This window comes from Macrotis lagotis, chromosome 5 (assembly GCF_037893015.1).
Source record: "Macrotis lagotis isolate mMagLag1 chromosome 5, bilby.v1.9.chrom.fasta, whole genome shotgun sequence".
In the NCBI taxonomy this organism is placed as follows: domain Eukaryota; kingdom Metazoa; phylum Chordata; class Mammalia; order Peramelemorphia; family Peramelidae; genus Macrotis; species Macrotis lagotis.
In genome coordinates, this window is record NC_133662.1 from 232,687,926 (window position 1) to 232,714,650 (window position 26,725).

At 39.4% G+C, this 26,725-nt stretch overlaps 1 protein-coding gene across 3 annotated transcripts; it reads left to right on the forward strand.

Moving 5' to 3' along the window:
• Positions 1-3,708: 3,708 nt before the first annotated feature.
• Positions 3,709-25,476, forward strand: LOC141488662 (protein SLFN14-like). 3 transcript variants are annotated; one of them, XM_074188913.1, is made up of 5 exons: positions 3,709-3,856; positions 5,728-6,830; positions 11,525-11,632; positions 14,105-14,813; positions 19,616-25,476. In XM_074188913.1, exons 2-5 carry the CDS (start codon positions 5,771-5,773, stop codon positions 20,451-20,453), a joined length of 2,715 nt encoding a protein of 904 aa, XP_074045014.1. In that variant the 5' UTR covers positions 3,709-3,856; positions 5,728-5,770; the 3' UTR covers positions 20,454-25,476. The 3 variants fall into 3 exon arrangements, with proteins under 3 accessions (XP_074045014.1, XP_074045015.1, XP_074045016.1); XM_074188914.1 differs by lacking the exon at positions 11,525-11,632; XM_074188915.1 differs by lacking the exon at positions 14,105-14,813 and having other exon boundaries at positions 3,710-3,856; positions 19,616-19,749.
• The last annotated feature ends 1,249 nt before the right edge of the window (positions 25,477-26,725 follow it).

The window sequence follows — 26,725 nt, forward strand, 5'->3', positions numbered from 1 at the left end:
ATTATCAAGTGTCTGAGGTCGGATTTGAACTCGGGTGCTCCTGACTCCAGGGCTGGTGCTCTATCCACTGTGCCACCTAGCTGCCCCAAGGAGATAAATTAACAACTAAGAACAGGAAAAGTTTCTGGGAGGTGATGAGATGAAACACCCAAAGGTGGGAGATGCAAAGGAGAGCAAGGCAGCCAGCACCTGTAAAGACAGGACCAGGAAGATTCTAAAAGTCAAACAGAGGCGTTTCTACTTGGTTGAAAGAGATGATGCAGAGTTGACTCAACAGGGATGGAAATCAGTCCTGCCCTTAAGGACAGTCATTTAGACAGCTGGAGTGGGAAGAGATAGAAGCAGGCAGAGCTAGTCCAGGCGGGAGGTGATGGGGACCTGCCCTGGAGGTGGCAGGGTCAGAAGATGGTGGTGTGTGAGTCCTGATGAAGGAACCTGGACTGACCGGGTATGGAGGGCCTAAGGCCCTCAACCTTGGGGGTGGGCAGCCCTGTCTCACTTTATAAATCGGATCCTGAGATCTCAGGATGCTGAGGCAGCTCGGAAGAGCCGGCTTCTAATCCAGCTTGAATCCGACTAGTTCTGTAGTCCTGGGCCGGCCCGGGTGCTCATCGGAGAAAACTCCACAAAAGCGACATAAAGACGCCTGAGAAGGGCTGTCTCCCTTAGGCCTCACCTGATCCCGGGAATGGCTGGCAGGAGTTCCCTCTGAGGCAAACTCGGGTCTTCTCGACCCGGCTTCCCCCCGTGCCCACCGGCGACTAGTGCTGAGGCCCCCCAGATCCACCCGCGGGTGCGTTACGGGGGGCCGGCTGAGCCCCACTCAGATGCTCCACCCTGGGCAGCTCATCGGGCGGGCAAGGGGGGAGGGGAGAGAAAGGGAGGAGGGGGATGGGGAGGTGGGAGGAGAAGGGGGAGGGGCGGGGAGCCCCAAGGCCGGAGGCCCTCGGCCGCCTCCGCGAGCCGCGGGGGGCGACTCAGGTTCTCCTCCCGGCGGGCAGGGGTCCCGCAGCCCGGCCCCCCCCAGGGCCTGGGGGCGCCACGCGCGAGGCTCGGTCCCGCGAACCCCGGGGAGGGGACAAGGAAGCAGGAGGAGGAAAAAGGAGGAGGCGCCCGACTCACCCGCTCACGCCCAGCGGCCGCGGTCCCTCCAGCCTGGGCCGGCGCGGCACTTCCGGAGGGTCGGCCAATCGGGGACCCCGCAGATCGGTCACGTGAGGCGCCCGACCGCCTATCACGCTGGAGTTCCTGCCCTCGCCCCGCTTTGCTTTGAAGCTTCTTGGCTTCGTCCGGCTTCCGTAAGGCCCGGCCCGAGGAGGCGGGGCTCGGGGAGCGCGCGGAAAGGCGCCTCCGGGACACGCCCCCGCCTTTATTTTATTATTATTAACTTTTTGCTCCAGGCTCGGATAAGACCGCCGAGCTCGGAGGCCAGATCGCACCCCTCTGCCGAAGCCGGGAGCGGGGCACTCGGGCTCCAGCCGAGTCAAGCCAAGGCGCATGTGCGGCCGCCGGGCCCAGAGGGCCCCCCTCCCGTCCGAGTCACGTGCCGGCGTGACCTCCCCTCCCTGACGTCACGGCCTTCCGGAAGGAAGGACCGGCCCCGGGAAGCCCCAGCAGGGCGCCCCCTCCCCCGCCCGGACCCCAAGTCACGGAGCCCCCGTTTGTCAGCGGCCTCGGGCTCCCCGCGGCCTGCTTGGGGCAGACCTGCGCGTCGCAGGCGAGGGACTCGCCCAGGGTCACACGACCCCCTCTTTTACCCAAGCTGGATTTGAACCCAGGTCTTCCAGCCCAGCTGTGCTCACACGTGGCCACAGACACTAGAGCTGGGTGACCCTGGGCGAGTCACTTTACTCTGCCTCAGTTTCTTCAGATGGAAAGTAGGAAGAAGACCTCGTGGGGCTGTTGTGAGCATCAGAGGAGGTGTAAAAAGTGCTTAGCGTGGTGCAGGCACATGGCAGCCTCTTACCCATGTGCAAGCAAAACAGCAGTGAACCAAACTGGACCTGCCTCGAAGAAGCTGGAAGGTGGACTTCAAGAAACTTTCCAGGCCCATCACCATCACTCTCCTGTACCACCCCCATTGCCACCCCTACCTCACCCTCACCCATATCCCCACCTAATCATGCTTCTTGGAGTCCAAGATGTAGAAACAATTACCGTAGCACTTCATTTTCAAGAATAATTAGCAAAAATTGGTTACCAAATGATCAAAGAATTTCCCTGGGAGCTGCTTGATGGTTTCTACCGTTCTCCCCAAAGAGGATTATCAAAAGGACCACCTTGTCCCAAGCATAATTTTAGGTCCTCGCCCCTGTTGCAAAACCTCATTATGGCTCTATTGCCGTCTAACTTACACTTTGATTATATCTCTGCTATGACAAAGGAGAGAAAAATCTAGTTCTTACCATTTCTCAGGATATAGTTGTCATAATAAGAAGAGATCATATTCAGGGCATTTCTGATTTTTGAATAAAGAAGTCATATAAACCTGAATTATATTTTCACTCTTTCAAAATCATGATTTTTCCTATGCTGACAGGACACAAAATCAATGGGAAAGAATTCAAAGTCTGTGTCATTACTTTATTATTCACTACATCATTGCTAAATGATGATACTTGGAAGCATTTCACATGAAAGTCTTTGAAGACTAGAGACATACATATTCCAGTCCATGTCCATACTTTCATATTTCTAAAAATTTCTGATTTCTTTCAATATAGACTTGCCCAATTTCAAAAAATAAGCAGCCATTTGAATGCAAGAATGATGCTACTCGGATTAAAATGAATCCAAAACCAGGAATGGACTAGTACTAAGATTAGGCAATATTGATGACTGGTCATTTAGTTTTTCTTCAGTGCCACTCACATCATATAATCCATTTTCTCTGCCAACCTAGACGTTCCATCAAAAACATTTATTGGGGTGGCTAGGTGGCGCAATGGATAGAGCACCAGCCCTGGAGTCAGGAGTCCCTGAGTTCAAATCCAGCCTCAGACACTTAATAATGACCTAGCTGTGTGGCCTTGGGCAAACCACTTAACCCCATTGCCTTGCAAAAAGCCTAAAAAAAAACTTTGTAAAATATGTGACAAAGCAAGTTGACTTACTTATATAGCAAAAAAGGTTTTAGTACTGAACCCAGTACTATCTTGCTTTTCCTGCTGAAAACTTGGACTTTGTTCATGTCAAAAGTCCACTATTCCTTAATGTCAATGAAATTTTCAAGTTATTAGCAGACTAGTCAGCAGAGCTGAGCTGTCTCCTGTTCGATTTAGAACAGCCTCCCCAAAGAAAAAGCGATAATTTTCAAAAACAACTATGGGTTGACTTTCCTCGATTTTCCTCATGTCTCAGGAAAAGTCAATGGTGGAGGTGGAGGATGGGAAAGGGGCAAGGAAAAATGAAAGAGGGAAAAAAAAGGCTATTTTGAAAAGAGCACAATAATTTCAGATCTTTCAAAATACACATGAAGAATACAAAAAGATGTATGATGCATATAAATCTATAAAAGTTAAATTTTAAAGGATGAGAAGTATTTGTATATAGTCAGAGCTCTCAGTCCATTATAATACAAGTACAAGTCTAGATTACTACATTGAAAACCCCAATAATTTCCCTTTTTTTCTTTTTACATTTGGGGTCAGTTTCTGGCCTTACTAATCCTATTTCCACAGGGTTCTCTTGAGTCCTTATCAATCCCCCTCAGCCCGTACATGTTATGAAGACTGTCAGGCAAAACAGTGTCATCTCCTCCCTGTCCGGTATCAGACGGCAGAGGGTTATGCCAGATGACAGACATTAAGACGAAGGAGAGACCTTGATGTGAAACTTCAAAAAAAAGAAACAGCAGGTAATAATAATTTCATCTGGTTCTGTGGTTAGTGTTTCTACCAGGAAAAAGTTGCAAAAGGAAGAGTAAAATATTTCCATGATCTGAGAACTTCAGTCTGATTCCCTAAATCTAGTGTTAACCTTAAACTTATTTTGTCATGGATGCTTTTGACACATATGTGAAACCTATGGACCTCTTCTTAGAATGATATTTTAAATTAATAAAATAAAATAATAAAAGAAACTAATTATGCCAGCTGTTTCAAATCAAAGCTAAAGACTCTACTGAGATTTTGGGCCCCCCTGTGTTGAAATTTAGGTAACAAAATATTTTTAAAATTTTCAGAAATCCCAGTATAAGAACTCCTGCCCTAGATTTAATTACCATCAATTTCAGAGCCCTAAGTTTAAAACTTAAATATGAATAGACTATTTAGTAGCAATATTTGTAGTAATATGAAATACCACATTTGTATTATGATAGTCACTTCAACAAAATGCTCTTAGTTTAGATGACTTTTTATTTGCTAAAGTTAAAGTTGGTTTATTCAAATAAAGTGGAAAAGAAGTAAGAAAGTAATCTAGTCTCAGAAGAAAAGAAATATAATTTCTCTGTCTTGCTTTTTCCTTCTCTTAAACTTTCAAATTATTCACATAATTTGTCCCTGAAGTGGAAGTAGGACTCAGAAAGGAGAGGCTCTCATTCTTTCCTGAGTTTGATTTGTATTGAAAGAAGGGAAATGGGTTCACTTTCTAGAAAATATGTTTAGGGAACCTAAGTTAAATTTTCCATTTCTCTTTGGATGGATGATCAAGAAACAAGTCCTCACTTGTGAAAAAGGAAAGAAGGGAGGGAGGGAGGGAGGGAGGGGAGAGAGAGAGAGAGAGAGAGAGAGAGAGAGAGAGAGAGAGAAAGTTACTTATAACCATTATCCTCCCAAGTCCTTTAGTCCTTTGTGATTGGAGTAATCAGGGGGAATTCCAATCTGTTGGATCACTATACTGGTCATTCTGGCCACAATCTGTGGACCATGTGCTCCCTCTGGAACCCCACTCAAGTACAAAGCCTAGTTTGTACCAAATTCTAGTTATTCCTGCCCACTGCAGATCTTTTGGGAGCTATGGTTCCACTCTTGGTATGAGGAAATGCCCTAGCCCTTAAGAAAAATTTCAGGGTTGGCTGGGTGGCTCAGTGGATAAAGCACCGGCCCTGGAGTCAGGAGTACCTGCATTCAAATCCGGTCTCAGACACTTAATAATTAACCTAGCTGTGTGGCCTTGGGCGAGTCACTTAACCCCATTTGCCTTGCAAAAACCTTTAAAAAAGAAAAAATTCAGTGAAGTTATTTTAAAAGAAATAATAAAGGAAAACTTACAGAATTTGATAAATAAAGAAGTCTCAAAAACTTGGATTTTCATTTATTTTAAGTGAAAAACTAATCTGTGATTCTCTTTAGTTCCCTGTCTTTCTCCTTTCATTTTTCTTATCAAGAGCATCTTCTAGGTACTTCATTTGCTTGCTTCTTCAATTTCAACTTCTATGTATTTTGATATCCTCTAGTTTATCTGCTGCTACCTGGCTCTCTCCTTAAGTTGTTTTTAGGTTTGTTTGTTTTTTTCCCCTAAATCCACTATTGGCTCAATCAGATGTGATGCTGGAGTAGCTGGGAATCTCAGCAACAATATTGTGATGTTCACTCTGACAAAGTAAAGAATATCGACAAAATCATGAGTGGATGTTACTTTCTAACTAGGCCTCATGAATGACTTGTAGTATTGTCATGGTATTAAAATCATCTTTTGCCTTTATAGAAAACACTTTATTATCTCGAATTTTGCTTAGTGTAGTCACAGTCTCTCTCTGTCCTATTTTTCCAAACTGTTTTACAGGAGACCATTTCTATAACATTAGAGAACAGGACAGCTGTTAAAAATGGAAGGACTCCAGGTTGACATGAAAACACATTATGCTGAAGTGGTTGTAGAAGTGGGAAAAATCACTTTTGGGGAGGAGTATAGGAAGAAGATGACCAACAATCAATTGAAAAGGACACAGAATTCCAAAATCATCCAAGCCATATGTGCACTACTAAATTCAGGTGGGGGAATCATTAAAGCTGAGATGGATAAGAAAAACTACAATTACCGATGTGATGGATTTGGTCAAGATTTGGAAACATCCTTTCAGAAGCTTCTACCTTTGGCTTCACAGGAATTCCTTGACTTCATGCAACAAGATGACCATCTTTTCATTTTTGTGAAACCCTGGATCATGAAGGCTGCTGGTCCCCAACTACGAATCTGTAGTTTATCCTCAAATATATTCCAAAGAGATGTAACTTGCACCATCAACCTGACTGCCAGTAGGGCATTAGAATTTCTAAAGGAGAAACAATCAAAAATCCAAAGAGGAAGGGAAAATCTTCCAATGGGGCATGGCAAGAAAGTTCTCATGAGTCAAGTTCAGGAAGAGGAAGACATTAGGTTGTTAGCCTCAGAATTTTTTGCAAAGGATCAACTTTTGCTCAAGGAGAAACTCAACTTTACTGAGTCAACACATGTCGAATTGAAAAGGTTCACAACCAAGAAGATTGTGCCTAGAATAAAAGAGATGCTGCCCCGTTATGTTTCTGCATTTGCTAATACCAAAGGAGGATACTTGATTATTGGGGTGGATGATAAGACCAATGAAGTATTTGGATGTAAAAGAGACAGAGTGCAGCCTTTCACTCTAGAAAAAGAGATAAAATACTGCATAAGAAAATTGCCTATCTTCCATTTTTGCTCTGAAAAGCCAAACATCAATTTCACAACTAAAATCATTGATGTGTATGATAACAATAGCTTATATGGTTATGTCTGTGCGGTCAAAGTAGAGCCCCTCTGCTGTGTTGTCTTTGCTGAAGCCCCAAATTCCTGGATCATGAGAAATAACTTTGTTGAAAGACTGAAGACTGAGGAATGGGTGTCCAGATTAATGGATATTCACCCAGGTAAAAAGTGGGGGGGGGGGAGAAGGCAAGTCCTTGTCTAGCCCTACCAGAAGAAATCTACTTCCTAGAGTTCTGCTATGGCTATTTGAATCAGAGTTCTGTTTCCAACTCCCTGTTTTAGACCCACAAGCCTACATTCAGAGTTCAGATTTTTTTTTATTTTTTTTTAGGTTTTTGCAAGACAAACGGGGTTAAGTGGCTTGCCCAAGGCCACACAGCTAGGTAATTATTAAGTGTCTGAGACCGGATTTGAACCCAGGTACTCCTGACTCCAGGGAAGAGTTCAGATCTTTCTGAACCAATAGAAGTATCTATCCCAATAATACAGGGAGCTCGAAGGTGGGTTCTTGTATCTTTCTTTTTATCTTTGTTGTCTCATTATCACTGACCTGGGCTATTGAGGGGAAAGAATCACTTTGGAACCAGAGGACCAGGGTTCACATCCTAATATTGCTACTTACTATCTGTATGACCTGGGGAAAGTAACTCAGCATCATTGGACCTCAATTTCCTCATCAATAAAATAAAATCAACTCCTTCATTTGACAGATGAGGAAACAGGTTAAGTGATTATCCAGGATCAGACTGGTTGTTGTTCAGTTGTTTCAGTTGGGTCCAACTAATAATGTCTCCATTTGGGGTTCTCTTGGTAAAGATTGTGGAGTGGTTTGCCACTGCCTTCATCTACCACTAGCAGAGTTGAGATTTGAACCTTGGTCCTCTGACTTGCCCAAGATCACACAGGGTTAGTGGCAGAGGTACCTAAGGTGCTGAAAACTTTATTCCCTATCCTCTTATGATCTTGAATTAGATAGTCTCTGAGGTCCCTATCACCTCTAAAGATTTTATTCTTTGATCTTTTCATTCTACTGCATAGCTTCCCAGTCTCCAGCATTTCCTCCTCTCTTCATGCTACTCCCAGATTAATTTTCATTATGCTCTCATTCCTTTCCTCAAAACCTTTCAATAGTCTTTTTTCTATGGGAAAACAAGCCCCAATTTCTTCTGACATTTTTCTTACCTATCCAGCCTTATCTTTTATCTTTAACCAGATTCACTACTGTTCAATCAAACTATCCTTTATGAATGTTCAATGCTTTCCTTACCTTGCTCATATTGTTTCCATTACCTGGAATAACTACCTACTCCATTTCTGCTTTTTGAAATCCTATTCATTCTACAAGATTCAGCTCAGTCACAAGTTCCTTCAGGGAGCCTTCCCTCTCTTCCCACCTCCAACTCAACATTAATGCTTTGAAAGTTCTAAGAAGGTTTTGGCATTGTCTTTATCTCCCCCCAGTGACTACTAAGATCTCTGCTTGTAGAAGACAAGTATAAAAAAGTTGTTTGATGAATAAATAAATGAATAGAGGAATGACTCTCTTTAGTCATAAATTTGGAGGAAGGTGGTACTTTTCTTAAAAATGCCTTTTTGGGAGCAGCTAGATGGTGCAGTGGATAGACCACTGGCCCTGGAGTCAGGAGTACCTAAGTTCAAATCCAGCCTCAGACACTTAATAATTACCTAGTTGTGTGGCCTTGGGCAAGCCACTTAACCCCATTGCCTTGCAAAAAACCCCCTAAAAAATGCCTTTTAAAAAAAAAAGTTAGTGGCCCCTCTCTTCAGGCAAAATCTTTTATTAATATTTTTCCTCTCAATAAAATAAAATTCTTCTTCTTCCAACAAAATAGTTTTTTTCATTTATATTGTTATTGTCTTTTATTTTTTTCCAATTGACTACAAAGATGGTTTTCAGTATTTATCTTTTTGTAAGAATTTTTTGAGTTGCACATTTTCCTACTACTCTATCTTTTTTTCCCCTTTCCCTATAGCAGCAAGTAATCTGATTTAGGTTGTACATATACAATTGTCCCACAAAATATACCATGAAAATTAATTCTCATTGGCCTCCTCTGAAGAAGAAAAAAAATTTATAGCAAAAAAGACATTTTAGCATGTTTTTTGCATACGTATTTTTTTTTTAGAAATGCTTGCATTCAAAAGACTTGATTTGCTCATCCATATGAGTATTTCCAAAAACTACCTCTTCCTTTTATTGGTTGTTGATTGAAATTCTACAGTTATAGACTCAAACAACAGCCTAAGACTTTTTCTCCCAATCACTTCAGCTCCAAAAATTGTAAGTGCTTATTCTTTCTTTAGGTAGTTAGGTGGCACAATAGATAGAGTCTCAGGCCTGGAGTCAGAAAGACTGAAATCAGATACAACCTAGTTGTGTGACCTTGGGCAAATCACCTAACTCTTTTTGCCTCAATTAACTCATCTGTAAGATGAGCTGGAGAAGGCAATGGCAAATTATTCCAGTATTTTTGCTGAGAAAATGAAGAATCAGGCACAACTGAATAATAATTCTTTGTTCACCATATGTCCCTTTAAATGCTGTAAGGGAATTTTAAAAAATGAGTAAATTTTCAATTCCTGCCCTCAAGAAGTTGATATTGTTATGGAGGGAAAAGAGGGAGGGGAAATAAGAAGCCAACAAGAAGGTTAATCATAGAAGAAATCTTAAAGACCAATTATTTTTACCCCTTCATTTTACAGATAAGAAAACTGAGGGTAAGTAACTTCTTCAAGGTCAGACAGATTATTGTTGTTCAGTTGTTTCAGACATGTTCAAGTAATCATGACCCCATTTTTGGCAAAGACAGTGGAGTGGTTTACCATTGCCTTCATCTACCACTAGTAAAGTTGGGATTTGAACCCTGCTCCTCTGACTTGCCCAAGATCACACAGGGTTAGTGGCAGAGGGCTGAAAGTGCTGAAAGCTTTATTCTTCATTGTCTTACGATCATGATTATAGGTAGATTCTCTGGCTCCCATGTTTCATGTTTGGTCTTTACTATGATCTCCTTTTCTGATAATAAACATCCTCAGTGACTTTTGGGAATAAGTACTTTAGCCATTATACTTTCTCATTAGAACATTTATCCTGTAAATAAGCTCTGGAAACAAGTAACTGCATCATGAGAGTACTTGTGTATGTGTATGAAAGGTGCAAGGCTTCTTATTCTAGAAATGTCCAGGGAATTTAAAGGTTATGCTTCCCAGTCTGTTTTGGGGCTGTAACATCTAATTATTATTTATTAGATTTCAGAACATATAGCCTATTAACTAAAATTAATTCCATTTGAATTCAAATATACTTTAAGTATTATTATTTATAATTTTGCAAGACCTCTTGAAATAAAAATACCAGGGGTGGCTAGGTGGTGCAGTGGATAGACCACCGGCCCTGGAGTCAGGAGTACCTGAGTTCAAATCCAGCCTCGACACTTAATAATTACCTAGCTGTGTGGCCTTGGGCAAGCCACTTAACCCCATTGCCTTGCAAAAACTAAAAAGAAATAAAAATACCAAAACCATGTTACTTGAAATTAAAGCAAAACAGCAGTTCAGCAATTAATATGTGTTCATTCACAAATATTTGCTAAGCTTTTAATATCAGCAAGACCCAGAGTTAAGAAGCTGGGTGGGGTGAGTCAAGGATATGTAAACCATAATCTCTGTCTTGGAGGAGTAGGGAAGATAAGACCTGTACAAGGAGAAATAGTCTGAAAATTAAAATATAATTACCAAAGGAAAAGGACAAAGTATTTTGAGATAATATTAGGGAAAGATATTAGTACAGGAAGAATGGAAAGCTCCTCCTATGCTATGCTTTCAGAGGTTATGGTAAATATATCCTACCCCTAAAAAATAGTGCTTCCTTCTCATTGTTAATGGTCTAAATGCCATAATGGTAGAACCAAACTTTGGCCTAAAATTTTTTCTTCCATTTATTTCAGTTTAATAAATAAAGAGTATCTATTCTTTTGTTAGGTAAAATACCCTTAGGTTATATGAAATACAAACTAAAGTAAGATTACAATTTTTCCCTCCTATGGGGCTAATAAGGATTCCTGAGCTTCTGGTAGGATGACCCATCTTCTACTCTGTGGAGCTGATTTATAGTTTCGCTAAGGCTATTGATCTCTTGACAGTGCCAAAGATGTGGACTAGAGGGGATGGAGTTGGTGATAAGACACCAGTTAAATCATAATCTAAGGTATGATGAGTGATCAATATTACTAGGGTGGTTAGAGTAACAAATAATATGCTGGGGAGGTGTTCACATAGGAATCCTTTAATCCTTTATAATTTAGTGTGATTGATCTTAGTAAAACTCAGGTCCCAGAGCTGAAGGGACCTCAGAGGCTAGCTGAATAGGAATCTCTTCCAAATCAATAGGTGCCCATCTTTACGGAATTCACTCCCTCCCAGTGAAACCCATTCTACTGAAGGACCCTTCTGTTTATTAGGTTGTCTGTCCCTCCACAGAAACAAAATCTGCTTCCCAAAATCTGCTGCTAGATCTACCTTCTGAAGCAAAGCAAAAGAAAGCTATGTCCTCTTGGGTGTAACAAGAGTAGAAATGATTTCCACAAATCCCACTGGTAGAAGAGTCAGTGGCAGAATCTGAACTCAACTCCTCTGGCTCTGCATCCAATTTTCTTTTCTCTAAAACTCTAGGAGAGGCTCCAAACTTCCTGACAGCTACAGAGGAAGGTAAAAGAAGGGGAGGACTGCTATAATAACAAGAGAATCTCAGAATGTAACAAGAGTAGGTTTTCCAATAGTGAAAGGAAAAATAAGAGAGTTCAGTTCTGAAATAACTTTATCTTGATTTATCAAGCTCCCCCCAGTTTGGCTCAGGACAATCAGACTGATCCACTCGGAAGATCAACGTGTTCACAACAAGCTCAGCTCTATAAGAAGGCCCTACAGCAAAGTTTGCTTCCAGGTATCCACTTATGATTTCATGGGGGGAGGCTATCTGGTTTCCATCGCAGGATAAGGGGGAGGGAGCAAATAATATCTGGTTCTAGCCATTCCTCTTAGAGAAAGGCAATCAAAAGGCTTAGCATTAGTATCAGGGAGCAGGAGGGGAAACACCTGCTGTGCCAGACAGAGGTACCTCCCAAGGAACTGCGCATATGCCCCGAGGATCACTCGCCTTTAGTGCCCAGGAGCAGAGCACACCTCCACACACGTGTTGCCACCTGATCTCATCTGCTTCCTCAAATGTTAGTGAACCTTCAATCTCAGTCTTTAGAGGTGACTGTCCCCCAGAGTTGATAAACATGAGTGCTGCTCTGTGGTGCACTGAATAGAAACCTGGATGGCAGGCATCCTTGCCCTTTTGATTTCAGGTTTTGCAATCTCAAGGTTCTGCAAAATGATGAAAGTCATTTTTAATTCTTTCTAGCAGGACAGCTTGCCCTGACCCACTTCTTAAAAAACAAAAACACTCAGGGGCTGACCCACACTGTAATGCTTGGGAAATATGACTGATTCAAACATCCAGATCATGAGTTCTTTTCTGAGAAGATTCCAACTTAGACCTACAATTGATAATGATAATAATGTCTTGTCCTTCATTCTTGAAGAAGACCATGATATCAGGAGAGGTGATGCCATGACAAGCACATGAATTGGATTTAAGTGAGGGGGGTTGTGCTGAGTCACTAGCTTCAATTTCTCCTCCAGGGCCATCTGGGGTGAAGGCCAGATATGAATCAGGACACCTGGAGATGACTCTGGATGTGGAGCCATCAGGGCAAAGTGGCTTGCCCAAGGTCACACAGCTACAAAGAGTTAAGGGTCTGAGGTTGGATTTGAACTCCTGTCTAAGACCAGTGCTCTATCCACTGTACCACCTAGCTGCCCTACCTGCAATTACAATGAAGTCCAGGAGATTCAATTCAACATCATAACCCAGGCAATATGGAGGAAGTTTATCAGCAACCCTAGCAGCTTCTCACCTTTCAAATAGTCCTGATAACTGGACCCCAGATACTCCTTCATTGATATTTTAATTCTATATAGCTTCCTTCCATCCTCTGTGAGAGTCCAAGTAATCAGTTTCCACATACTTTCAGAAATTCCTTTCTTATCAGGAATTTTAGAAGAGTCTATAGGGTTAGGTAGTTTACAGGAGATAGATAATATTATTAAGTAAGTAATTCAACTTCCCCAAAACATACAGTATAAAGGAATTCTTGAAGACTAGGAGTTCTTGACCTTTTTTTTCTTGTGGTTCCATAGACCTTGTTAGTCTGGTCTAGTCAAAGCTATTGATTCCTCAGGGGGGAAAAAATGCTTTTAAATGCATAAAATAAAATACATAGTATTACAAAGAAAATCAATTATACTGAAATATAACTATATCACTATCAAAAATTTAAGTTCACAGAGCAAAATTAAGAATCCCTGCTCTGTGATATATTGCAGAATACTCTCAATATTCCTCTCTCTCTCTCTCTCTCTCTCTCCCTCTCTCTGTTCTTTTTTTTGGTAAGGTAATAGGGTTAAATGACTTGCCCAAGGTCTCACAGATAGTTAATTATGAAGTGTCTGAGATCATATTTGAACTCAGGTCCTCCTGACTTCAGGGCCGGTGCTCTATCCAGTGCACCACCTAGCTGCCCCTTATATCCTTATCTCTTGTCTACAGGCACTAAGAGTCCTTTGAGTGACTCAAAGTACAGGTTCCTCAGGAGCACCCATGCCTAATTCTATAGTTTCCTCTAATAACTCTTGCTCTACTGTCATAAGTGACCCTGGCATCATCTTATTGAACATGCCCTGATCTCTCTCATTCAAATAACTCCCAACATGATCTGCCATCACTGTATAGAATTGGGCTTCCCTTATAGAAGTGTTATGTGAGGCTTTTGTTCTCTGATTTTGAAATCCAATAAGGATTGCTGAGCCTCTGGTAGGATACCCCACCTCCTACTCTGTGGAGTTGATTCATAGCTTCTCCAAGGCTTTTGGTCTCTTTACAATGCTAAAGATGTGGATTATTCCCCAAGGTACACCTATATAAACATGATTCTAGGGTGCACAGTTTTGGGAAGAGAGAACAGCATCATTATATTTTGGAGAGTTTCACCTCCAAGTATTATATGCAGTGTTTTCTCTATGGAAACAAAATAACCCTGTAATTTGTGGCTAAAAAGAATTCCATGTCAGTGATGTTGTCAAACGTAAATGAATGGTGTTTTAAATATATTCTGAAGGAAGAATAAGCAGAATTGCTATTAACCTGAGAATTGTTTATTCTGCATGCTTCAATCTGTAAAGCTTTGAGTGAATGATCTTAACAAAAGAAAAAAAGAAAGAAAGAAAGAAAGAAAGAAAAAGTTTTTATGCATGCTTTCTTCTGAAGCATCATAATGCTTGTAACCTATTTCAATCTTTGAATTTTCAGTGATCCCACGGGAGATAGGATTCAAGCCAGAATCCCTCTGCAGGGAGCTGTTCTCAGAGCATGATGGACTAGAGGAGTTAATGAAGAAGAAGACCCATCACTTTTCAGAAGGGATCCTGATATTTTCAAGGAGCTGGGCTATTGACATTGGTTTACAGAAGGATGATAGAGTCCTGTGTGATGCTCTCCTCCTCACAATTAATAGTCCCCCAATATTTTATACTATAGCCAGGGTTGATGATAAGATGAATGGACTTGAATATTCCAGACTTACTGCTCTCCACATAAAAAAGAAACTTGTCAATGTGGGATGTTACACTGGAAAAGTGGGCATTATTCCCCAGTTGTTGCACCTGCCTGACTCTCAGCTTGGGATCATACAAGTACAGTACCCCCATTCCTATGTTCTTGCTACAGAATATGAATTGGAAGACTTGCTGCAATCACTTGTGATAGTCTTTCTCTGCTTTACCTCTCTTTTAAGTGACCAGCTTGGGTACCAATTTTTGAATCTGCTTGCGGCTGACCAATCTAAGCTGCTTTCACAAAGCCTCCAGGAAACCAGAGAATTATTTATCCTTTGCTTACCAGGAACCCGAAAAACTGCTATGGTCATCCAAATCCTGGAAGAGATTAGGAATGTGTTTCAATGTGAAGCAAAAGAAATTCTCTACCTTTGTGAAAACGACCCTCTAAGAAAATTTGTAAGGTAGGAGTTTTTTGGGGGTAATTTTAAGCCATAACCAGTTAATTAAAATTAAATCAGAGGGCAGCTAGGTGGAGCAGTGGATAGAGCACTGGCCTTGGAGTCAGGAGTACCTGAGTTCAAATCCGGTCTCAGACACTTAATAATTCCCTAGCTGTGTAGCCTTGGACGAGCCACTTAACCCCATTGCCTTGCAAAAAAAAAAAAAACCTAAAAAATAAAATCAAGTCAGAGTTCAGTTAACTCTTAGCCTTATAATTTTAACCAAATGCTGTCCAGTAAATTCAATTTTCATTTTTCTTCTATGCCTCTACAGAGCTTCTGGGTAAGCTGAGAAGCTCAAACTTAAAGATTTCAATTTTAAATAATCAACTGATGGAGAAAGGTGCATAGTTAAATAGTCTTCAGGTTCTTCTTGTATTCTTCAGTGTCATTAAAGACAGCACACACAATTTGACTGTTTTCAGAAATGACTAAATAAGGTGCTGATTTATTTTTTAGGAATCTAAACCAGGAGTTTTTAATATTGTTTGTGTCATGGATCCTACTGGGAATCTGGTGAAACCAGAATCACATTTAGGCAGGCTTAAAATAAAATATATAGGAATATAAAGGAAACCAAATCTATTGAAATATAATATCAAAAGATTTTTGAACTACAAATTTATGAATTCTTAATTTAAAACCCCTGATGTATAGACTTGAATTTAACAAAATTTCCAGTAAATAGGTATATCATGTGTTAACCAACAATACTTAAGGGAGATGTATACTATTTTAAACATATGATAGACTAGACAAAATAAACTTTCATAGAATCATGAAATTTTGACACTGGAAAGGACTTTATCATTTTTTCTAAAAGGCCTCATTTTTCACTTGACAAGCCTGAGATTTCATTTGATTTAGAGAAATATTTTGATTTTCAGGTTTTAAGCATGTAGATTCTATTTTGGTTTGAACTGCTTCAAGATCACATAAGATTTCTTGACAAATGTAAAAACTGAAATAAGTTTAGTATTGACTTTTTGTTTATTAACTTTGAACAAGATAGAAGACAAGGAAACATACATTGACCAAAAGTATTTGGCTCTATGATTCATGGGGCTTGTCCAGCACAATGTCCACAAAAAAGGTTTCCCATAGATGATCAAGTTCTTCAATGAGAGTCATGATTCCTTAAAAGAGATTAACCTATCCATAGAGGAAAAAACGAATAGATGAAAAATGCCTGTTGTTCAGCTTAGACATAAAGTTGGGTTGGCAGCTTACATCCTGATATATAATGAATGGGCCAGTATTATCTACATTGATAAGATTACATGTCTCATGAGTATTGAAGTGCCTGGCTATTTTCACTTCAATTCAACAAAAACTTGTACTAATTATGAGTAAAATATAGAATTCACCTTTAGGAAGTTCCCTTCTGGGGGAATGACAAGTATGAAAATAACTTTGGTACAAGATGCAATGTGAGACGTTCCTCTGAGAAATCCAAATAGATTAATGTGAAAGCATTTGAGGAAAAAGAAAGCACTCACTTGGTCAAGTCACCTAACCCTATTGCCTTGCTAAAGAAGAAGAAGAAGAAGAAGAAGAAGAAGAAGAAGAAGAAGAAGAAGAAGAAGGGGCAACTAGGTGGCGAAGTGGATAAAGCACTGGCCCTGGAGTCAGGAGTACCTGGGTTTAAATCCAGTCTCAGACACTTAATAATTACCTAGCTGTGTGGCCTTGGGCAAGCCACTTAACCCCATTTGCCTTGCAAAAACCTAAAAAAAAAAAAAGCACTTATAAATTCAGATAAGGGAAAGCTTCATGGAAGACATGGCATCTATGATAGGCTTGGAAGGAAGTAAAGAAGTTCAACAGGCTGAGATATGGAAGTAAACTGCTGGGGATGTAAACACAAGGTGACAGAGAAGATAAGACAAGATTCAGTAAAGGAAAGTATTACAGTCTTGTTAAAATGCAGAGTACAAAAGGGAAATTACAGGGGATAAAGAGAAATTATAGAAAGCCTTGAATGCTAGTCCAAGAGTCTTGTTTCTTTATTCGGTAAAGATTTGAAAAGGACTACAGCATGTTTGGTCAATCCTCTGTGGTATAGCTATGGATAAGAAGAATTTCACACAATGAGAAGTCATGGATGAACTGGATGAAGGTATACTGATGAAAGAAATATCTACATCCCAATTGATGGACATTATATATCCATTGAGGCATTTTGTTTTGTTTTGTTTTTAAGTTTTTGCAAGGCAATGGGGTTAAGTGGCTTGCCCAAGGCCACACAGCTAGGTAATTATTAAGTGTCTGAGGCTGGATTTAAACCCAGGTACTCCTGACTCCAGGGCCAGTGCTCTATCCACTCTATCCACCTAGCCGTCCCCATTGAGGCAGTTTTAAAAAGCAGTGGGAGCTGCCAAAATTTTTGCAGTAGGTTTTGATGTACATTTTGAAGATTTTCTTGGCAGGAAAATGAAGAGATGGAGGAAACTAGAGGAAGGGAGAGCAGTTGGGTGTATCTCAGTGGTACTGCTAAGAAATAAACAAGTCTGATCTAGTGTGGATGTTGTAGAAATGGAAAGGAGGAGATAAATGTGAGAGATACTGCAGAGCTAGAAGCAATAGAATTTGCCAGCTAATCAGACTTGGGGGTTAAGGAATAGAGAAGTATAAAAGATAACATACTTCAGTTTCAAATCTGGATGCCATTCACAGAAAGAGGAAAATTATGAGATGGACAAATTGTGGACATTCAATTATGTTGTTTCCAGTGATTGAAGGACATCCAGATACCTTGTCTACCACACAACTGGAAATACTATACAGTAAGGTGGTTCAGGAAAGATGTCAAAGATAGAGATCTAGACTTGAGAGTAACCTCTATGTGCAGTTGATCCTTGAAGTCATAGGAGTAGATAAGGTCACCAAAGAAGAGTTAAAAATAGGACTAAGGACAGAGTCTCTGGTCAGTACATAAAATGCTTATGAGAAGTCAAGGAGAATTAGAAATGATAAAATCACTAGATTGATAACGAGTAAGTTGGTGCTGACCTCAAAGATCATTTCAGTAACATGGATACAAGCTAAATGACAAGGGACTGGGAACTGAGTACATGGTAAGAAAGCAAGATTAGTGATTATCAAATATTCTTTCCAGAATTTTGTCAATGAAGGAGAGGAATAAGATATAGTTTGAATGGGGTGTCAGAGAAAGAAATAGGATATTGCTTAAATGAATATCCCATACAAGAGAAAGGTTTTGTTTTGTTGTGTTTGAGCATAGGAGACACCTGAGCATGATTGTAGGCCAAGGTGAAAGAAGCAGTAGGGAGATTAAAGACAGATGTTTGAAAGAAAGTTTTTGAAGGTTAATACAAAGATACTGAAAAAGAAACAATAGCATTGGTTTCATTTGTTATACAGTCTCTTCTAACAGCACCCCCCCCCAAAAAAAATGCTTCCTGAGTTTGATTTCGTAAATGAATGTAACTTCCATGTTGGTTTTTAACTTAATTCAAGTTTTTGTTTAACACCCAAAGAAGTCTTTCCTAGTCCCCTTTAATGCCAGAGCCTTTCTTCTGAGATCCCTCTAAGTCATTCTATTAATGTCATGTTTATACATAGTAGTTTAGATTGTTGACTCTCATATTAGATTGTATGCTCCTTAAGGACAGAGGACCATTTTTTTCCCTCCCTTTCTTTGTATCCCCAGCACTTAGCACAATGACTGGCATAACCAGTCAAAGGGAAGAAAGCATTCCAGGAGATGCAATTGTAAATCAAAGAATCTAAATAAATGAGAGAAGTTTCTGGGGTCCGAGGGAGGGAAGGCCCTAGGTACATGAGTCAAGAAGTTTTGCAAGAGTTACAAAGGACTACAAAAGATAATCGAAGTTCTGCAGACATCCACATCACTACTAACATTCAAAGACTTCCCTATCCCATGTTACGGTATTGATTTCAATCTTAATGATTTCCTTAACAAAAGCTTTTTTTATTTACTTATCAAAAATTAATGGAGATTTTATTTTTCTTTATTAAATTTGCTATATGGCACAAACTAGCTAGGTGACCCTTGGCAAGTTCATTTGTCCTCTACCTCTTTAAAACCATACATTGCTGATCTATTTTAGTAGAGGATGTTTCCTTACCAAGGGTTCCCAATATCAATAAAATCATAGCAATGGAATCCTAAAATATCATTTTATAGGAAAGCTTGATTACAGCAACTCTCTTCTGCAAATAAAAATTTACAGATATAAAAAACTGACTAAAAGTTATTCTCCATAGATAAAGAAGACAGCATGAGAAGAAATGGGCTTTAATCGATCAATCAATACACTTGTTGATTTAAGCACCTACTATGAGCCAGGCACAGTGTTAGGTGCTAAGGATTCAAAGATAAAAATAAATTTTTGCCGTCAAAGGTCTTAATTTCTAACTGTAGCTTAAATTTAACATATATAAGGGGTTTGTCAATAAATATAAAAACTAGAAATTCACAACAGAAATTATAAAATCACCTTTTCAGATTACAAATCAAATTTGCAGATTTTGTAACCTAACTCTGAATTTACCAAGAAAGGGGGGCTTAACATTTTTCTGCATGGCATATTGAGAAATAGGAACTGTGGCTTAGTTCTTTAACCTGCCAAGAACCTTGTGTGAACTACAACAGGAAGTAATCCCCAAGTAGGCACTAAAGAATTGAACTTTTAGTTTTGGACTCAGTCATGTAACTAATGAATAATATTCCCTTTGTTCTTGTGGTTGAAATCATACTCTCTGTTTTACTCTTCTAGTCAGCAAAGTACCTGCCAAGCTGAGACCCGGAAAACTTTCATGAAAAGAGAATTCCCAAAGATTAAACACATAGTCATAGATGAAGTTCAGAATTTCTGCAATGAAGATGGAGATTGGTACAAAAAAGCCAAGAACATCAGTCATCCAAAAGATGAGAAGACTGGAAAGAAACCTCACCGAGGGATTCTATGGCTTTTTATAGACTCTTTTCAAGCAAGTCATGTGGGAGTCAATGGCCTTCCACTTCCATTACTACAATATCCAAGAAAAAACCTCACCGGAGAGATTTATAATGCTCTAGAAATAGCAATGGTCATTAAACAAGAAATGAAGAAGATCAAAGAAAACCAACCCAGACACATGTCTCCTGAGTCATTGGCATTATTTAGGGAAGATGTATTTGAGGATGCTATCCGTGTTTACAGTCTACCTGGTATATGTGAAGAAAAAAGAGATCTGACAAACAAGGAACTGGCAAATTATGTGGCAAAAAGATGTCAGGGACTCTTCCAAAATGGTTATTCTCCTAAAGATATTGCTATTTTATACAGTAGGAGTGAAGACCAAAAACAATATGAACTTATTTTTCAAGCAATAATGAAATCCATCAGGACCCACAGGACAGGAGAGGTTAGATTCAGCAGGGCATCTGATGTTTTGGAAAGCTCTATCATTCTAGACAGTATTCAACAATTTTCAGGCCTGGAGAGAACTATAGTATTTGGTCTCATTCCAGCCAGTTCTGGGTCTGAGGTTCCCCACAATCTCTTGCTCTGCTTTGCATCCAAAGCTATTAAACACCTGTATCTGCTCTATGAAAAGAGGGAGGACCTGTAAAAGATATTATAAATTATCCAAACTGTTAATGTTTTTAATAATTTGGGATTTATTCAAAACTTTTGCTAAGGCAGATAGGAGATATGCTCCTTGTTTTATAAATGAAGAAACTGAGGTAGAGGAAGATGAAACAACTTATCAAAGGTCACTCAGCAAATTTTTGATGGAACTAGAAATTAAATCAGGTCTCTTGACTCTCAGTTTCTTAATCTATATATGAAATTATACTAATTTCATACCATTTCACCCAAGATGCTTCCACAACTTGATTTATAAATGTAGGGATCATTCCTCACATTTAATCTCTTCATTTTTACATATGAAGAAAAAGACCCAGAGATCTGAAATGATTTATTCTAGAGTTAGTTACTGATAGAGCTTCACTTAGGTGATTGAGGACCCAGCATCTAGTACAATAAAGTCCTGGATCACACCACATCAGTAATTTGGTGTTTAGTTCATAAGTAAGCTGGAAAGAATCTAAATTATTGCGATCAGGATGGCATAGAGCATTAAAATAATGTCATAACCTGCATGATGTCTATCCCGGGAGCTTCCATTACTTGTCTCCATTCCCCTTGCACCAAGTTGCTTTGTATACACTTTGTATATATTTCCTGCTTAATTATCTTACATGGCTCTTCCCAATGGAAAATCCTTTGAAATAGGCAGGTCCATAGCAGGTGCTTAGTACATGTTTCTTGAATGAATGAATCAAAGTACATACGAGGATGAGCTGAAAGAACTGGGAATGTTTAAATTTTAAATTTTTAAAATTTGTTTTTTCTTTTTTTGGTTTTTTTTTTAGTTTTTTTTGCAAGGCAATGGGGTTAAGTGGTTTGCCCAAGGCCACACAGCTAGGTAATTAAGTGTTTGTGGTCAGATTTGAACTCAAGTACTCCTGACTCCAGGGCCAGTGCTCTATTCACTGCACCACCTTGTCATCCCTAAAATTTGTTTTTTCAATTATTTTTAGAGATAGCTTTCAACAATCATTTTTGTAAAGTTTTCTCCCTTCCTCTACCCATCTAAGGACAGCAAAGTAATCTGACATGGTGCTTGTCCTTTGTTATCAAAGGAGACCAATATGACATCATTTTGTTAGAGATGAGCTACAGTGTGTCTAACTGTGACTGATCAGATCAATACAAGTTTGGAGTGCTCTGCCACAGGCCTGCCACAAATAGTCCATGTGAACATCTGAAGGGTTTACCCTAGACTTACACATCTCACATTTCCTTTGAGATGCTTCCATTCTGCTTTCCTCGTGGAGCACAGACCCTCTCTGCTGACAGCATGCCATGCTAGGTGGTCTTCTGACAGTGTCTCCCATGCTGCACAATAAATTCCAGAGTTCTTAAGAGAGATCTTCAGGGTGTCCCTGTATTGACCCCTATTAACACTTGCCCTGTGTGAGTTCTCCATAAAATAATCTTTTTGACAAGCACACTCCTGGCATTCGAACAACTTGGCCAATCCATCATAACTGTGCTCTCTGTGGTAACATTTGAATGCTTGGCAAAAGGACCTCAGTGTCTATTATCCTATCCTGTCAGGTGATCTTCACAATTTTCCTAAGATAATTTGAAAGGAAGTGATTCTGTTTCCTGGCATGATCTGATATAGGCTATATATGTAATTCATGTTACACAGATTTCCATATTAATCACGCTGTGAAAGAGGAATCAGAATAAAGGTGGAAAAACTACAAGAAGGAAAAAAACAAAAAATAAATTTTAAAGGGTAAAAATAATACACTTGGATCTATATCTTTCTCTAGATGTAGATGGAATTTTCCATCACAGGTCTTTGATTGCAGTGTTGCTGAGAGGAGCTGAGTTGATTATCAAAGAATGTTGCTGTTAAGGAATATAATGTTCTCTAGGTTCAGCTCATTTCATTCAGCATCAGTTCCTGTAAGTCTTTCCAGGTTTTTCTGAACTTTGCCTGCTCATCATTTCTCATAGAACAATTATATTCCATTATATTAATATTTCTCAGCTTGTTCAGCCATTCCCAATTGATGGGCAACCCTTCAATTTCCAATTCTTTGTCACTACAAGAGCTACTATGACTATTTTTGGACATGTAGGTCTTTCCCCTCATTTTATGGGATCTTTTTAATATACAGATCTAGTAGTGATATTGTTTGGTCAAAGGGTATGGACAGTTTTATTGACCTTTGAACATAGTTTCAAATTGTTCTCCAGATTGGTTAGATCAATTCAAAGCTCTACTAATTGTGCCTTAGTATCCCAGTTTTCTCACATCCCTTCCAACACTGATCATTTTCCTTTTCTGTCATATTAGCCAATCTGATAGGTGTGTAAAAGTTGTTTTAATTTGTTCTATTGGTAGTAACTTAAGAGTATTTTTTCATATGACTATGATAGTTTTAATTTCTTCATCTGAAAATTGTCTGAAGAACTGAGGATGTTTAACCTGAAGAAGACAAAGCTTAGGAGGGGCATATGATAGCTTTGAGCAAGTGTTTGAGATAGTCCTATGGGAAAGGGTGTGGGAGAGGAGAAATGGGAACTATAAATATGTAAAACTGGGGATTATCTCCATGGAGATCAAATTTAAACCCATGAGATCTGACAAGGTCACCAAGAGAAAAAGTATAGAAGAGAATAGACTAAAGACCAAAAGAAAGTCTTGGAGAATTACCCACAATGTAGGGGTTGAATATGAATCCTGATGCAGCAAAAGAAACTGAGGAAGATCAGTCATTTGGGTTAACATGAAAACTCAGAGAGGAGAGAATCTAGTCAGTAAAGCCATATATTGAAAGGGATGCCTCTGAGGGTGGTTAGATATAGATGAGGATCTCATGGTTCAAGAGAAGGCTCTAGGAGGAAAGGCAATGTTTTAAGCCACAGATGTACTTGGCAATCCTGGAGAACTTTTCTTCCTTGGAGTTGAGAACTGCCCCCCACCCCCACCAAAAAAAACCAAACTTACAATCCAGTAGATTGTAATATCTAGGAAGGCAAGGGCATTAGTTGTTGTCTTTGGCTCTCCAGCACCTACTTCAAAGTCCAGCATATGGCAGGAATTTAATGAATATTTATTGAATTGAATGGACTTAGAAAGTAAGTGACTGCCATCTTGTGGGACAAGAGCAAAAGTTTCAGAAAAGAGAAGACAGGGACCAGTCATTTGCTGGGTGTTATAGAGAATGGCAGGAACATGACTCAAGTAGCAGGACAGGAAAGGGTCCCAGGATGGGAAAACCCAGGTGTGGACTGTTAAATATTTAGCATCCAAAAGCAAGACAGAATTTTAAGTTTAGTTTGCATTGTTAGCATTTTATTCATTACTCCCTTAAGTCTAAACAATAAAAAGCATAATAAATCAATCCCTCATTTGCAGCATTTGCCAATTTCTGAATATTAAATGTTTACACTGAAAATTTAACATTTGGTTCTTCTGAGCTGTGTGCGATAGAAATCCACTTTAAAAAATATAGAGACTTCTCTGAGCAAAAAGAAAAGTTTATTTGGGCTTTTCTCAAGAAAAGAGCACACTCCAAGTCTCACAAAGGTAGTAAAGATAAAGGAGCTGCCCCGAATTGACAGTCAAAGCAAGATTATATGGCCTAATGCAATCCCCTCCTTCTCCCTATAGTCCCTCTCTGTCAACTCATTGGTTAGTCTTCAGTTACATTCTGCTTGTGAAAATCTACCCCAGCAACAAAGAAAAGAATGAAAGGTTTTCATAAAATATTACCTCATCATCCAGATGGTGAGAATAACCTTCAGGATTATAACTATCTTATTGAACAATGTAACTTGTCTTGGAACTCAAGGTCTAGGAACAGTCTAATTACCATCAAACAAGAGGAGTCTTATGAGCTTCTTTGGAATGCAAAGTTTTTCTCATGGGAAAAAGTCTACTATCCTTCTAGTAGTCAGTAAAAGTAGTCTTATCAAAAGTTAGGACAGTGAGCCACCTATCTGAAATACAGGGGCTTTCTTCTAGAAATAGTTTAATAATAATATTTTATTCTTTCATTAATATTTCTTAACCTTGAGAGGACTTCACTAGGAATATTAACCCTGAAATGGTTTTATTTTATTTATTATTTATTATTTATTTATTTATTATTTATTATTCCCCTCATGAGCCATATAGCACACTCCCAAGAGAAGAAACCAAAGAAGCTTGCTGAGGCCAGAGAAAGAAAAGCAAGACTATGCAGACAAAGGATTTTGAAGTAGGACTCCAATAAGGAGAAATAATCCCTAGGTGTCCTGAATAGAGCCCTACTAGGTGCCCTACTATTGATGCAGAGAATTATGAATGTAGAAAATAATCTTTTTAATGTTGTTAAATCTTGTTAAAGTATGGAAGGCTCTTTGCTCTTGAGATATAAATTGACCTCTATTGTCTCATGTTAAATGCAATTTGTATCCTGTCTCCTCATTCCCAACCTCCAACTTCCAACCTTCTACCTGGTTTCAGTCACGTGGAGGGGTGGATTTCCCTTTTTGCCCATAGTGCCCAGATAATGGGCAAGGCTATCAAACTTGAGCTGGATCTCCACTCAGGCCAGTCTGATTTCTGACCCAGACAGCTCTCCCTGTCTTTCTTCCTCTCTTTATCTCCGGCTCTCTCTGTCTCCCAAGAAGCCTCACCTAGCCTTTGGTTACTCACCAGTCCTAAAGTGTTTGTTGACTATCTGGAAGGAGGAAAAGTTTTAACCTGTTTACTTTGTAATAATTGGTAATAAAATCCTGAGCAGCTTTAAAATCCCAGGGAAAAACAGGAATTCTTTCATCTTTCAGTAACCCTTGATTTTTATCTTTAATTGACAGCCCCAAATCCCATCGCCAACATTCTAAGTGACCAAAATCATACTTGTTTCAAATGGAGGATTGTATTTTGGTAGACCAATTACTTATTGTGGATTCTGATAGAAATTCTCTTTCCCCTAACCTATAAACAAATTGCCCATGCTTTGAACCTTGTGAATACTCATAAGAGGTCTTGGTGACTATTTCTTGGGGTAGAAAAAAGGGGAGACTACTATATTATATTAATTATATTAATTATATTATATTATATTATATTATATTATATTATATTATATTATTATTTTATAAAATTATGTTATATTACATTATATTATATTACATTATATTTATAATGATGGCAATGGACCAGAGAAATGAAAAACCTCACAAAGTATACCTGGGTCCTTTGTATCAGGAAACGTTTCAATCTAGCCTGAGCTTAATTCAACTCCTATATAGCTCCTATAAACCAAGTTTATGTCCAAATGCAACATGAGTCTGCTATAACTGGGTTGAGTTCCCAAAAGGACATTTCCAAAAGTTGCTTCATGATGTAAGGCTTCAGTGTTGCATTGACTGCAAACCAGGAACCCTCTGGACTTTTCAGATTCATGAAGTCATGGACTTTCCAACATTCACCAGTGACAAAGCTTCTCCCAATTATAACTGAGCCTGACATGACTTTTTGAGTACCTCTACTTCAAATCAAGAGCCTTCTCTTGAGCACATGGTAAACTGACTGAAACCAGTCACAGAATGTCTATGAATGCTCCACAATCTGTCTTTACAGTTTATCTCTACATGTTAGAAATAAGTAGGGGAAATATTAGACAGAAAAATATACTGACCTATACTGACCTCTCTAGGAACCATGTTGCCCCTTACTGAAACCCTATCAAGACAATGATCCCAGTGGCTCAGTGGATAGAGCACCAGCCCTGGTGTCAGGGGGACCTGAGTTCAAATTTGACCTCAGACACTTAATAATTACCTAACTGTGTGGCCTTGGGCAAGCCACTTAACCCCATTTGCCTTTCAAAAAAAACTAAAAACAAGAGTGACCTAGAGATCTTGACCTTGACCTAATGGCAACTGAGTTTGTGCAATTAGGTAATTGAATATTATCCCACACACCCCTTTTGTGGAATAATGGGGTTCATCAACATAACATGTGTCATATGATGTGTGTGGGGGGGGGATCAAATTAGGGAGCATGTCATGGGATGGGCAGACTTCTTAGACTGTAACTCAGATTCTGAGAATCTATGAAAATCCAGGTGGGAGGGGAAAGAGTTTCCAAAGACTATGTAATACCTGATGTAATTACCCCACCTTGTGTCTTATACTAGGTAAAGCACCCATATCCTGCAGGATTCGTGAATAAAAGTGTTCAATTTTTCTCACTCCAGCAGATTTCTTTCATTTATAGATAACAGAATTAATTTAATCTTATTGAATAGCAATCTCCCTATA